Source organism: Aquarana catesbeiana, linkage group LG04 (assembly GCF_042186555.1).
Source record: "Aquarana catesbeiana isolate 2022-GZ linkage group LG04, ASM4218655v1, whole genome shotgun sequence".
Classification (NCBI taxonomy): domain Eukaryota; kingdom Metazoa; phylum Chordata; class Amphibia; order Anura; family Ranidae; genus Aquarana; species Aquarana catesbeiana.
This window is the reverse complement of record NC_133327.1, coordinates 671,689,696-671,704,744: the sequence shown is the minus strand read 5'-3', so window position 1 is coordinate 671,704,744 and position 15,049 is coordinate 671,689,696. Positions and strand designations below refer to the sequence as shown.

Below are 15,049 nucleotides of genomic sequence, written 5' to 3'. Positions count from 1 at the left end.
AAAAAATAATAAATGCATGTTTGTTTTTTTTTCTGCAAAAATATGTGCATTCTATTATTTTTTCTAATGAGGTAAACTTATCCTTTAAGTTCCTTATCTGATGGAAATTTGCAGTATGGTGCACTCCCCACCTCTGGACTTTTACCTCGCTTTCTTAACTGATTAAAGCTGACCAGCAAAATACAATTGGACGCTACAATCTCTACATTATCTAATATACCAAATCTTTGTAAATCCATTCAACTTGTATGTATTTACTCAGGACCTTTCAAAGCTGTTGGTAGATTATAAGGAAATTTCGTGATGTACAGTCATTTTAAAGTATAAGTTCAGTTTAAAAAAACAAATAATAATGCACATTTTTTTTTGGGGGGGGGGGGAGGGGAGAGAATCGGACAGCAGCTGCAGCATTGGGAACAGGTTATATGTTCCACCTTTAAAATCGGGTGGAACATGTTCCCAACTTATCCATTAAGACCAAAACTGCATAAGATGGGCAGTATGCAGTCAGGTTAAAAATGTCTTCTAGTGGAAAAACAAAACAAAACTGCATGCATTACAGCACCATGCAACCATCCATTAATCAAAGGAAACATGCAGATATGAATAAATATGGGATGACCTCCTGCTAGAAATGCCTGTTGTCTAGTATTTCCTGGTGATTTACTGGCCTCTCTAAATTTACTGAGCTGGAGCAAATCACACGGCAAGTAAAAAACAAAAGTAATGTTGGCACATCTGTATACTTGTACATAAGTTTCTGTTCCAGGTCAGTAACACAAAAGGATTATTTGGTAGAGTAACCCTTTGATGAGACTCATTTGTTGACTGATTTTTTTTTTTTTTTTTTTTTGCACCTCTTTTTTAAACTCATCCAAATCCCAACATCTGTGTTTTTTTTCCCCATTTGACTGCAAATAAATGATCACTGTTATTTGTCTAACGTTTTTAGATTCTGTAGATGAAGAATGCTCTGTATCGGACAGCCAGCCTTTTCCTTCCCTTCAAACGGTAAAGCAAAGTGTTCCAAAACTTCATTTATTATATATCAGTTTGTGGGCTGTTGTGAACACACAATGTTCTTGGCTTTCTTTTGTGGCAGAAAAATGCTAAAATGCTATTCTGTAATCTCAGATTACTTTATTAATCCCCAAAGGAAAATTATTAAGATACAGTTACATTCAACAAAGACAACACAAGATCACAATAATAAATGAAACAAGACACAATGACCATAATAAATTACCAATAACAGCAATTGGTACCAAATAAAACTATACTAATAAACAATCCATGCCATTAAAATACAACGTTGAATAAATAAGAGATTGAAAATTAACAACAAAAAATCAAACTACCAAAATACAAATAGTACACCACTTTCTTTAGCATCTACTGACTTACTATGGCTTGTCATACTTGATCTCCAAAAGTGGAGATCACAAAACCTCCAGGGAGAGGTAAAATGTAACCTCTCTAAAGCGAGATCTTAGAATGTAACCTCTCTAAAGCCTGATGCACACTAATCCTTTTTTTAAAATTTATTTTACGGAAAAAAAACTGACCGTTCCAGTCAGAGCTGTTGTACTAACGATCCAATGTTAGTACATTGATATCCCCCGCTAAGCTGTTGTGTTCTGACGGGGGGGGAGGCCAAACGACCGACTTCTGTCGGACCTAATGACCTACACACGAGCCGAACCCATGTCACATAAAAAATTGCAAAAACCACAAATTTATTCTCTAGGGCCTCGGCTTTAAAAAATAAAAAAAAATATGTGTATGTATGTATATATGTGTGTGTGTATATGTGTGTGTGTGTATATGTGTGTATATATATATATATATATATAATTTATATATATATAATTTATATATATATAATGTGTGTGTATAAATAAATTATAGCTCTAAGTAATTTTCTAGCAAAAAAAGCAGATTGTTACATGTGAACAAAAAGTGCCAGAAAAAGCCCGGTCTTGATAAGTGGATATAATAACTGAATGTGGTTGAGGTGGCGTAATATTGAAGATGTTTGCATCATGATAGATGCACTTGGTTAACAGTTACAGTAAAACCTTGGATTGCGAACATAATTTGTTCCAGAAACATGCTTGTAATCTAAGGCACTTGTATATCAAAGCAAATTTCCCCATAAGAAATAATGGAAACTCAAATGATTAATTCCACAACCATTTATTCACAAGTCCTTCAGTTTATAGTCCATATAAAAAAGATTATAGCAATGTGATGGGTTGTGTAACCATAAAATGTCCATCCACAAATGGAAGCCTCCACAAGGAGATTAGAAGCAAAATCCAGCAGGAGCTCCAGAGTATAAAAGAGGAGAGGTGCCTCTAAGTGTAGCAATATGTTGCACCTTCATTTAATGTAACCATATTGCTACACTTAGAGGCGCCTCTCTTCTCTTTCATACTCGGTTGTGACATGACGCTACTTGTATATCAAGACATCGCTTGTATATCAAGTCAAAATGTATTAAAAAATGTTGCTCGTCTTGCAAAACCCTCTCAAACCAAGGTTTTACTGTATAAGATTTAGGGCACTATTAGGAAGGTAGCTCAGGAAAGTTTTCATTCCCTTTTTGCAGTTTTGTTTTCTAAAAATGACTGACTGTTCTTTAAGAGTCAGAAATGTTTTTTTCAGACTTCGAGCCCTTTCAGACTGTGCCGCCTAGGGTGTCGGTGGTAAAGCGGCACTATTTTTAGTGCAGTTTTAGCGTAGTTTTAGCAGCGCTATTCGGCCGCTAGCGGGGCGGTTTTGCCGGCGGTGTCACAGCACTGCCCCATTAATTTCAATGGGGAGCAGCGGTGGAGGAGCGGTGAGTTCACCGCTCCAAAGAAGCTCCTGGCAGGACTTTTTTATGACGCCCTGCCAGCGCACCGCTCCAGTGTGAAAGCCCTCGGGCTTTCACACTCGAGTAAATGGAGCCGCTTCTTTCAGGCGCTATGCAGGCGCTATTTTTAGCGCTGTAGCGCCTGAAAAACGCCCCCCGTGTGAAAGGGGTCTTAAGGCTTGTAAGAAGTCCCGGATGTATTGGCTCCTTTCTGCTTGCACCAACTGGCTAACCTAACTGTCAATTTTGCTTCAGGTGCTGGAATCTGTGCCTGAAGATGTTGGGTTCAATATTGAAATCAAATGGATCTTGCAAGAAAAAGTAAGTAAACACTGTAAAGACAGCTTAAAGTGAACATCATGACAAATAAAAATAAATTAAAATAAAATAAAAAAACAAAACATTTGCAGTACATCTCAGTAATACATGCACATTTGCCAATGTTATAGCCCTTTTAAACCTTTTGCTGCCAGGTCCTGACAGAACCTAGCAGTGGGGGGGGTTCACACACAATCCGTTGTCTGCAGCCACCGGGATTGTGTGTCTATTGACAGGCAGACACCTGCCTTTTAGGTGGATGCATTCGGAGAAAGGAGACACTCTAGGGTGTCTCCTTTCAGAAAATATATACTGTTTGTGGGTTTTATGTAATCTTTAGGCCTAAAATTATTTTTTTTTAAACGTGTGAAAAAAAGAAGCAAAAACGCCTCTGGCAGCAAAAGGGTTAAAGATCCTACAGTTTTGTTTGCTAAAATCGGCTCTTATTTTCCTGTTGTGCATTTTTTCTGGATTAACTGGTGTCAGCCCTGCCCAGTTGTCTTTTGCTAAATTGCTCAGGCACTCCCACTATCTTAATTTCCAAAGCATAGCCACTAATTGACTGGATTCCTAAGACTGGGTCTGTAAAGGCTAAATAGAATGTTTGCGATAACACAGGAAGTGTGCAGAGGACACAAGGGGCAGCTCCAGTTTATTTTTCACTTATCAACAGATATAACAAAATGCTTTCCATGGTAAAGGGCTGTGTTATGCAGATGTACTGTAATGGTTAGATTTTTTTTTTTTTTTTTTTTTTTTTAGCTAAATGCAACATTTACTCTAGAATTTTCTTTTCTGCTTTGCAGAGTGGTAAATGGGATGGTAATTTATCCAGCTACTTTGACATGAACATCTTCTTGGATATCATTCTGGCGACTGTCCTGAAAAATGCTGGCAATCGAAGGATTGTGTTCTCGTGTTTTGATGCAGATATTTGCACAATGTAAGTTGCATAATATTTCTTCTCATTAGAAGAGAAATTGCTGACTATATGTAAAAAATTAATCTGTGAACTTCTATTGCTTATACACGTAATGAGAGACATCTTTGGCAGCTTAAGAATAAATCAAAATTTGATATAAAGTGTCTCAGACAAACTTTTCTTGGTGATGCAAGCAGCACTGCAGCATTTGTCTCTCTTATGTGTTCTGCAACCTCCCTCTCAAGTTCCAGATATCTGTGGTTGAGGCTGCATCGGGCTCAGAGAATGGACAGTGATGGTGAATAGTCTATAGCACGCCTTTTTACAAGCTTATATTCAGGGCTTCTCTGGAGACGAGGACATAGGCATCTACAGAGGTGAGAGGGGCAGCCCGAACCAGCTGATAAATGCCAGGATGAAAATTTAAAGGATTTTTTTTTAATTCAACACAATCCAAAAGTGGTATTTCTGGAAATTACTGGCCGTTTCTAAGTCAAAACCCCCATCTGTAGAAAGCATGGTTTTGGCCTTTTTCAATCATGGCTTTATGGAACCCTAGGGTTCCTGCTGACGTTGCTGGTGGCTCTATGAGCAGCAAGCAGTTCAGTGGTGGCTGGTGGTATATATTTTTTTGGGGGGGGCAAAGTGGCAAACCCCCCCACCCCCATCCCCCCCCCCCTTCCCACATTTACCCCATCTAGGTCGCCCTTCTAGCAGCAGCTTCACCATGCGTCTCCTCCTCCTGGGCTTCATGGCCGCTTTCTCTGCATCTCCTCCCTCCTCCTCCTCGGTGGCCAATAGGATCGCTTCTACTGATTGGTTGGGAGGAGAATCAGGAAGACGATGGCGAATATTTGCTAAACCCCCCCCCCCCCGTTGAAATCCATGCATCTGGCGCCCTGCATGTAAATTAGGGTCCAGGCGCATGGTTAGGGGGTGCACCGCCCCTGCACCCCGTGTGGAGGAGCCGCCACTGGTCAAGTTGGTCTCCTACATACGCTAACCAACAGTATAAGGATGGACTCCTAAATTGGGGACAGCACAATGTTTGCTGCATTTTTTTTCTTGTATTATCCATGACAGGAAGACTCAATGAACTACCGTGATAGTTCATTGAGAACTAACAAGCTGACAGCCGCGAAGGATGTCGGTACTTGTAATTCATTCACACAGAGCTGTGTGAATGAATGAATGATGCGGCTGTGTGACAGCTCGTACAGGGAACTTGTCCCCGTACTGCTGTCACAGGGAGAGAAGGGAATGGTCAGCAGCTGCAGCAGTGGGAATATGTTACATGCTCCACCCTAAAAATGGGTGGAACATGTAACATGTTCCCAGAGGTGAACTTATCCTTTAAAACCGTCCCCTCCCCCCTCCTAACACCTATGCTAGCTAACCTGTGTAAAAAAGATGTTTTATTATTTTCAGGCTGCTTCAGTCCGGTCACATGATTTGGCTCCCCTCTGTTAGTCAGCGCAGCTTCAGGGGGAATGGATGGGCCGGGCCATTGAAGCCTGTGGGTGATGTCACCTCTCCAGGGTTTACTAGCCGTTGTCTGAGCACTATCTCCTCTCCCCTGCAGCTGCCACTGGCTGACACCGGAGAGGTCACGTGATAAGATCAGAGCGGGCTGAAAATAGGTTAGTATATACATCTTCATTGCACAGGTTAGTAAAGCTGTGTTCTCCTCAGAACAAATACTTGCTACCATCTTGGTCCTCTTCAGCTGGCTACCACTTCTATGTGTAGGCAGCCTGCTACCACTGACTCTCCAGGCCTGCCCCCCAGCCACTCTGTGCGCCCGATCCTGCAGCCCCCTAGGAGATGTGGTTTAAGTAGCACAGAAGGGTGTAGGACAGGGGACACGTCATTCAGACCTAGACCAAAGAAACAAAAAGGGGAGGGGGGTTTAAACAGAATTAACTCCCTTATGTTAGTTTAAGTTCCGCTTTAACCACTTCCTTACTGTGCTGTAGCCGAAACTCTCTAATTCCAGTAGGGCGTCCATGGATGTCTTCCTGGAACCGTGCCTCACGTGCCCCCTGGGGCGCACATCCAGAGTGCCCTGTGGTTGCTGTGTCCTTTGGACACGGCTGATCAGATCGTGGTAAAGGGCCAATCACAGTGGCCCTTTAGCACGTGATTAGCTGTGTCCAATCACAGCTGTACACAATGTAAACAGAGTTCCCAGTCGGCATTCCTTTCCTGTGCGCTGTCACAGAGTGAGGAGAGCCGGTAACCAACAATCCTGACATGGGACATGCACACAGAGAATCAGGGCATTGATTATCAGTGCAGCCTCATCAGCACGCATTAGTGAAGGAGAAAAAAATTACTTATTTGCAAAATTTTATAAGAGAAACTAAAAAATCGTTTTTTTGTTTTTTGCAAATAATAAAAACCCCAGTGGTGATTAAATACCACAAAAGAAAGCTCTATCTGTCTCAAACAAATGTTAAAAATGTCATATGGGTACAGCGCTGTATGACAGTGCGATTGTCATTCAAATTGTGTCTGTAGAAGTGCCCGTTAACCAAGTCTTTAAAGCCATTTTAAATGTTTGACAAATATCTTTATTAAGTCTTTGGATATCATAGACAAGTCTTTGGGTAGCAAATCACCAGTTTCTTTTTCTAGTTGACTGCATTAGGGTATTAGAGATGCCATTACTGGACCGAAGAGCTTGTTATACTCCCGGCTGGGTGATGTGAATTCCCTTTTATGGCTCACTTATTAAAAGAATTATAAACTGCTTTTAATGCATGAGGAGTTACCCATTAGAACCCCTTTACCGTTGTCAAGGGCAGGTTCCAAGCTGAAAATGAACGCTTGGTTGGCTGCTGGGGAAAACATGTTTTTTTGTTTTTTTTTCTTCCTTTGTAATAAATCTTTCCATGTACTTGTACATAGCAGAACTGATATTTTGTATAGCAGCTGCAGATCCTCAAAAAATGTTATGGTTTTAAAAGTTTTTAGGATTTTTTTCAAAAAAACAATACAACTATAAACTACTTAATCTCCCAGGTAATGAACTGGCCGAAATGTTAATTAAAAATTAGATGTTCAATCAAATCCATCAGAATGTGAGCAACTTATTTTAACATGCCAGTACGAGAAATAGAATCTTTGTTTTCCAGTAGACTTGTAATCTTGCAGTATTGTTATAAGTGAGTCCCCAGCTTGTAATTCTAATCAGATCTGTCTAAAACAAATTTGTTTTCTACTGTCTTCTAAAAAATATTCATAGTCATTTAGATTTTACTGCAGATATTGGTAATATGGGTAGCCGCCTCATGGATTTATGCTGGCAGTCATGAATATGAACTGTGTTTGGAGATTTTAGTGGGAATGCTAAGGCTGGGTTCATATATATGCGGCCGTGGTTTCAGCATGGGAGTTCGGTGTGGTCCTGTTCACTGGTTCAGGTGCAAATTTTTACCTGAAATCGCACCTGAACTGGATTGAAAATCACACAGGACTCTTTTTAAAACCGCACCGCAATTTGCATTATTTGTGAACCTAAAGCCTAAAAGTTGTACTCGGCATTATTGTTACGGAAATCATTTTAATAAAGTGCAATATTTTTACTGACGAATAAAAACAATGCAAAAGATCCCTGACACTCTTTCAAGGTAGCCAGAAAAAAAGCAGAATTAAACTGTTTCAACGACTCCAGGTAAAAACAGGTTTTGTTGCATACATTTGCAAATACACATGGAAGCCAAATTGCCAAGTCAAGGCCCCTCTGTTAAGCATAGTCCTCTAAACTTTAAACTATCCGTGCTCCAACTGGGGGGGGGGGTGTCATATATATTTATTATATATATATATATATATATATATATATATATATATATATATATATATATATATATATATATATATATATATATATCAATGTGCAAACGGAGAGCAGGCTCCCCTGGAGCAGCCATTTCCTCAAAGGATAAGTTCACCTTTTGTAAAAAAATTAATCATATCTTTTTACCGGTAAAAAAAAATGTGCATTTGGTATTTTTTTCATATTGCAGCCTTTAAACCATTGCACCCATGATCAGCAGATCACGTGTGCAATGCATGGATCCTGCAGACACTCAGTAAGCTATCTGCCCATACTGTGATAAGGGCAGGCAGTTACTGAATGGCAGGAAGAATCAGTGGACTATGAGAGCACTCACCAATGCCCTTGCAGTTCATTGAGAAATACAGGGGGTCAGCCGCAATGGCTGAACGTACTTGTAGTTTAATTCATTCACAGGTAACTGTGAAAAGAATGATGCAGTCATGCTGTTTTTAAATTGTGACAGCGGGTGCAGGGAGAAGACCCCCTGCCTGCTGTCACAAAGTTGCGAGTGCTGGCAGTGGGAAGTGGATCACTAGGAGCATGTTACATCTCTAAATATGGGTGTAACGTAACATGCTTCTAAAGGGGAACTTAGCCTTTTAAAATGGAACTAAACTCTGGATTATACTCACCCCGACTTTTCAGAGATGCGGCGGTTATATCCCTCACCTTCATCTTCTCCCTAGGTCCAGGGATTTTGGCCTCTTGATTTTTCCAGTGGGGGGTGACTTCAACCCCTTCATGGGGGGCCAGAGCATTCCGGGAATGCACTCTGAGCTGCACATTAGCAGATCAGGGTACATTCAGTAGAGAACTGCGAGCAGGCAGGTAAATGTGTATTATTGCAGGTCTTCTGCAAAAAAGAGCCGCCTGCTTGCAGTTTTCCACAAGTTGGGTTCAGTTCTGCTTAAAAGGTAAAGTAACACACCAGCCCAGCTCACCAGCGCCATCGCAATTCATTGAGAACTACAAGCCACCTGCCGTGGTGGCAGATAGAACTTGTAGTTCATTTATTCACAGATAGCTGTAAATGAATGAATCTGTGTGGGCTGAGCCCTGCACAGACGCTCGGTTTTTAAATTGTGACAGCAGGTGCAGGGAGAGGATCCGCTGCCTGCTGTCACAATGTGATGTGCGGGTAAATACGGGTGTCACATGTTACTTAAGGTGAACTTATCCTTTCATATATACTGTCTGTTGTAGGTGTTTTATGTGTTTGGTTTTTTTTTTTCTTCTAATTTTTTTTTCTTCTTTATCTTCTCTTTTTTAAAGGGTCCGTCTCAAACAAAATAAATATCCCATCCTTTTTCTAACACAAGGGCAGTCCGAAATCTATCCAGAGCTCATGGATTTGAGATCACGATCAACTCCATTTGCGATGAGCTTTGCTCAGTTTGAAAATATTCTGGTAAGTAATTTGGGGTAATTATACATGACAACAAGGGCAAAGAAAGCTTACAGAGGTGAACTCCTGTCTCTGAAAAAAAGTGCTTTTCCAGGATTCACAGACGACATACAAGTTCTGGACAGTTAAGCGAAGTCCAATAGACTGCTAGGGCCAATTTATACTGGATTCAATTAGGCTGTCAGTATATGTTTGGAGTGTGGGAGGAAAATGGAGTACCCGGTGGAAACCTATGCAAGCACAAGGAGAACGTGTAAACTCCATGCAGATAGCATTCTGGTTGGTATTGGATCAGAGGGCACCAGTGATGCATGGCAGAAGTGCTAACCACGAAGGCCCATCCAGCGGTCATTGGAGCACCAGGCAAGGGAGGGGTTGCTCACAGTTGGCTCCGCCTCTCATGCTCAGAGGCGGAGCCAGCTGCCAATCAGGCAGCTGGGTGGATTGTGACAATATTGTTGTTTATCCTTCCAGAGCCTGGAACCACGTCTACTGATGGCGAGCTATAAGCCCCTATTGGCTGATTTTGGGTCACAGGGGAGTAAAAGTACAAATATGGCATTGGTTTAAAAACTTGTAAAATGCAAAACCAGTACAGTGCCGCAGGATATATGTGGCTCAGCAAAATATTTTTTACTTCAGTTTCAGCAGCAGTTTCTGGTGACAAAAGAATTCAATACCTAATACTAAAGTAAAACCGTGGATTGTGAGCATAATTCGTTCCAGAAACATGCTTGTAATTCAAAGCACTCTTATATCAAAGTGAATTTCCCGATAAGAAATAATGGAATCTCGGATGATTCGTTCCACAACCATTTATTCATAAGTCTTTCAGTTTATAGTCTATATAAAAAGATTATAGCAATGTGACCAGGTTGTGTAACTATAAAATGTCCATCTACAAGGGGATTAGAAGCAAAATCTAACAGGAACTACAGAGTATAAAAGAAGAAAGGCGCCTCTAAGTGTAGGAATATGGTTACATTTAATGAAGGTACAACATTTAGCAACTCGCATGATTGATGATTAAAAGAGGCACATCTAAGTATGCAGCCATCTGGGGTAAAGCTGTCCACATAGACCGTCCTCCGCACCGCCGGCTACCACCGCTGTCAGTCTGCAATCATGACCGAGAAGACTACCCTGCAGTAGAGCGATCTGAAAGCAAGGCTTGAAGCGTTCGTGGAGCGCAGTTTGGTAGGGATGATGTCAATGGCGGTGCGGAGGATGGTCCATGTCTAAAAAAAAAAAAAAAAAAAAAAAAAAAAAAAAAGGAAAAACACATCCAGCTAGACCATGAAGGTTGCCACATCCCTGAGATAAGGAAATAAGAATACCCCCTATGGTCAATGGGATTTTAACGGCAACGCTAATTTTTTATAAAAAAACAAGTTTATTAGTATAAGCAAAAATATACAAAAACCAACAATAAATATAGAGACCAAAAGAATTGTACAAAATGTTACATCGTTAAAAACAATGATCTGAAGTGGTGATGATACTTGTTCGGTCTTCAACACAGCCCTACGCGTTTCGGGACTTGATAAGGCGTCCCTTCGTCAGGGACAATTTGTGGACAAGGATCACACTATATGGATAACAACAGATTAGAAAATGAGGATGGTCCATGTGGACAGCTTTACCCAGATGGCTGTATACTTAGATGTGCCTGTTTTCATCATCAACATAACCATATTGCTACACTTAGAGGCGCCTCTCTTCTCTTTTATACTTAGTTGTGACACGACGCTACTTGTATATCAAGACATCGCTTGTATACCAAGTCAAAATTTATTAAAACATTTTGCTTGTCTTGCAAAACCCTTTCACTCCAAGTTACTATCAAACCAAGATTTTACTGTAAATAGTTTGTGTCAGGGGTAAGAGTAATAAAGTCTAATGCTCTCTTATGTTTGTTTATGATTTACTGACTTATTTTTCTCTTTGCATGAATAGGGAATAAATGTCCACACTGAAGATCTGCTCAAAAATCCACATTATATACGTGAGGCTAAATCAAAAGGCTTGGTTGTGTTCTGCTGGGGCGATGATACCAATGACCCGGATAACCGGAATCTGATGAGAGAGTACGGAATCGATGGACTTATCTATGACAGGTACTTTTATTGTATACGAGTACACATGTTTATATATTAAACCATTTTCTTAAAATGAAGGTAGATGAAAAGAGGAAAAAAAAAAGGCCACGCATTGTAAGCAATCTGGTGCATTTGACAAATCTTGACCATATGAAAGTTTAGAGGTGGGGCCGCCATTGCCGCATCTCTGAAAAGCGATAGATTGTGGTGGCGTTTGTCAGGCATTGTGAAGGCGATATGATGTCTCCTCACCACCTGTTTTCACCCTGTAAATGTTGTACCATTTGTGCCGCAGCCATGTGTATTGTATACACCTGCGACGTGGCCTCATTCACTTGAATGGGTCACTTTCATCTACGGTACTACCTGCCAAAGCATGATAGGGAGAATAATTTTTTTCCAGGGCTGTGAAGCAAAGCATCACAACCACTGCGTCTTTACAACCCCGTCCCGCTGCTTCTGCAACTTAAGGGGGGAGCCATAAAATTGTGGCTCAACTACCATGAAAAATGTTGGCTGACTTATCAGTTAGATGTGGATCTTTTAGAAAATTGCACACGTCCCAGGAAGCTGCAGGACCATTCACAAATTACTGCTCGATCTCATACATGTGCAGTGGGGACGCGGCTTTTGGTTTCTCAGGAGGCTGCAGCCGACTCCTGTATCTAGGAAAAAAAATACCAACTGCTCATTATCTTTAAAAATGTATTGCTGGTCCTTTTCTTTACTATCGTTTACATTGTACACAGAGTTAGAGAAGTGTGGGAGCTGCCATTGCTGACTTGTTTGGTGCAAGCTCTGAGGAAATCATTCCAGTTCTGCCTTTGCTTACTAGTGAGTCATAGGAGTTGATTTACTAAAACTGGAGAGTGCAAAATTTGGTGCAGCCCTGCATAGAAACCAATCCGCTTCCAGCTTTTTTTTTTTTTTGGCAAAGCTTAAAGCGCAGTTCTGCCTAATTTTTTTTATTTTTTTTTTAAATCAGCTACAAATACTGCAGCTGCTGACTTTTAATATAAGGACACTTACCTGTCCAGGGCGCCTACTATGTCGGCACCCGAAGCCGATCTGTCCCTCAGCTGTCGGGTGCTGCCGCTGCCATCCTCGGTAAGGGAATCAGGAAGTGAAGCCTTGCGGCTTCACTTCCTGGCTCCCTACTGTGCATGCGCGACTCACGCTGCGCTATCCCACTGGTCCCTGCTGTTTTCTGGGACCCGTGTCTCCCAGAATACAGCTGGGGGGGATGGGAAGTGGCGTAGATACCCGCGGGTGGCTCGGGTATCTATGCCCGGAAGTGGGAGCAAAGTACCTGTCTTAGACAGGCATCTGCCCCACCCCCCACCCCCCCCCCCGAAAGGTGCCAAATGTGACGCTGGGGGGGTGGGGGGACCGGAAATGCGTAAGTTCCATTTTTGGGTGGAACTCCGCTTTAACCTTTTTCAGCTTCGGAAGGGTTACTCCCACTTCCTGACCAGGCTATTTTTTGCGATACGGCACTGCGTTAATTTAACTGACAATTGTGCGGTCGTGCGATGATGTACCCAAATAAAATAGTCTTTTTTTTTTTCCCCACAAACAGAGATTTCTTTTGGTGGCATTTGATCACCTCTTCGGTTTTTATATTTTGCACTATAAATAAAAAAAGACCGACCATTTTAAAAAAAACACAATTTTTTACTTTCTTTTGCTATAAAGCACATCCAATAAAAAATAAAATTTAAAAAAATCAAATTTCTTCATCAATTTAGGCCAATATGTTTTCTGCTACATATTTTTGGTAAAAAAAATCCCAATAAGTGTATATTGATTGGTTTGCGCAAAAGTTATCGCGTCTACAAACCAATGGGATATTTTTATGGAATTTTTAAGTGTTTACTGACTGTGTGAGGGGGGGAGGTGCTTTTAACTGTGGGAAGACCGAGATCCATGTTCCTGCTTAGCAGAAACACAGGATCTCTGTCTTCTCTTGTCACAGAACGGTAATCTGCCTTGTTTACAGAGTCAGATCGCAGTTCTGCCTCTGTCAGTAATGATTGGCGGGACCCGGCGGACATTGGGTCTGATGGACCCACTGATTGCCTCCCGCTATGTCCAATCACAGCGGAAGCAGGTTGCCGGCGGCACGCGTGTGTGCTGCAGACCTGGAAGCACGAGATCGGGTACCTGTACATGATTTGGTGCAGGAGAGTCACCGCCCCACAGTATATGTATGTGGGGCAGTGAGCAAGTGGTTAATTGAACAAGCTGAAATTGGAAGCTAACTGGTTTCTATACAAAGCTGCACCAGATTTTGCACTCTCCAGTTTTTTAGTAAATCAACCCTACTGACTTGGAACCAGCATACAGCTAGTAAAGTCTAAACTTCCATCCTGGTACATTGTTCCAGGTCACTGACTTACATCAGAGACTTGGGAAAGAGAACCTGTATAAATGCTCAGATGTCCGCTGTGATTTGTGGCTACAGCTGATTGATAAATCTGGCACAGTGTAAGCAGTCAATACATTTCAGATAATGAACAGTAGGAATACATATGGCACACAAATATAAATAGAACACAGCTATGCAGATTGATAATTGCATACCTTTTTCTCCTCTCTATATTGAAAGTGTAAGTACACTATATTGTCAAAAATATTGGGACGCCTGCCTTTACACGCACATGAACTTTAATGGCATCCCAGTCTTAGTCTGTAGGGTTCAATATTGAGTTGGCCCACCCTTTGCAGCTATAACAGCTTCAACTCTTCTGGGAAGGCCGTCCACAAGGTTTAGGAGTGTGTCTATGGGAATGTTTGACCATTCTTCCAGAAGTGCATTTGTGAGATCAGGCACTGATGTCGGATGAGAAGGCCTGGCTCTCTCTCCGCTCTAATTCATCCCAAAGGTGTTCTATCGGGTTGAGGTCAGGACTCTGTGCAGGCCAGTCAAGTTCCTCCACCCCAAACTCGCTCATCCATGTCTTTATGGACCTTGCTTTGTGCACTGGTCCAAATCATTTGGTGGAGGGGGGGATTATGGAGGGGCTGTTTTCAGGGGTTGGGCTTTGCCCCTTAGTTCCAGTGAAGGGAACTCTTAAGGCATCAGCATACCAAGACATTTTGGACAATTTCATACTCCCAACTTTGTGAGTACAGAATTGAAAGTTAATTTTAGGGGGCACAAAAACACAATAAAGTACCCAATTTTTTTGGTAAAATATAAAAGCCGAGGTTTTTAGCCCAACCTCTGAAAAACAGCCCCACACCATAATCCCCCCTCCACCAAATGATTTGGACCAGTGCACAAAGCAAGGTCCATAAAGACATGGATGAGCGAGTTTGGGGTGGAGGAACATGACTGGCCTGCACAAAGTCCTGACCTCAACCCGATGGAAAACCTTTGGGATGAATTAGAGCGGAGACTGAGAGCCAGGCCTTCTCGTCCAACATCAGTGCCTGACCTCACAAATGCACTTCTGGAAGAATGGTCAAACATTCCCATAGACACACTCCTAAACCTTGTGGACGGCCTTCCCAGAAGACTTGAAGCTATTATAGCTGCAAAGGGTGGGCCAACTCAATATTGAACACTACCGACTAAGACGCCATTAAAATTCATGTGCAT

General features: G+C 41.7%; 1 protein-coding gene across 1 annotated transcript in view; it reads left to right on the top strand.

Moving 5' to 3' along the window:
• The window catches only part of GPCPD1 (glycerophosphocholine phosphodiesterase 1), a gene marked incomplete in the record, with an annotated part of 99,682 nt that overhangs the window by 53,935 nt on the left and 30,698 nt on the right, over positions 1-15,049 (top strand). Inside the window, 5 exon segments of the mRNA XM_073628612.1 lie at positions 953-1,011; positions 3,113-3,178; positions 3,982-4,118; positions 9,214-9,349; positions 11,303-11,463. Coding sequence (XP_073484713.1) covers positions 953-1,011; positions 3,113-3,178; positions 3,982-4,118; positions 9,214-9,349; positions 11,303-11,463 — 559 coding nt within the window.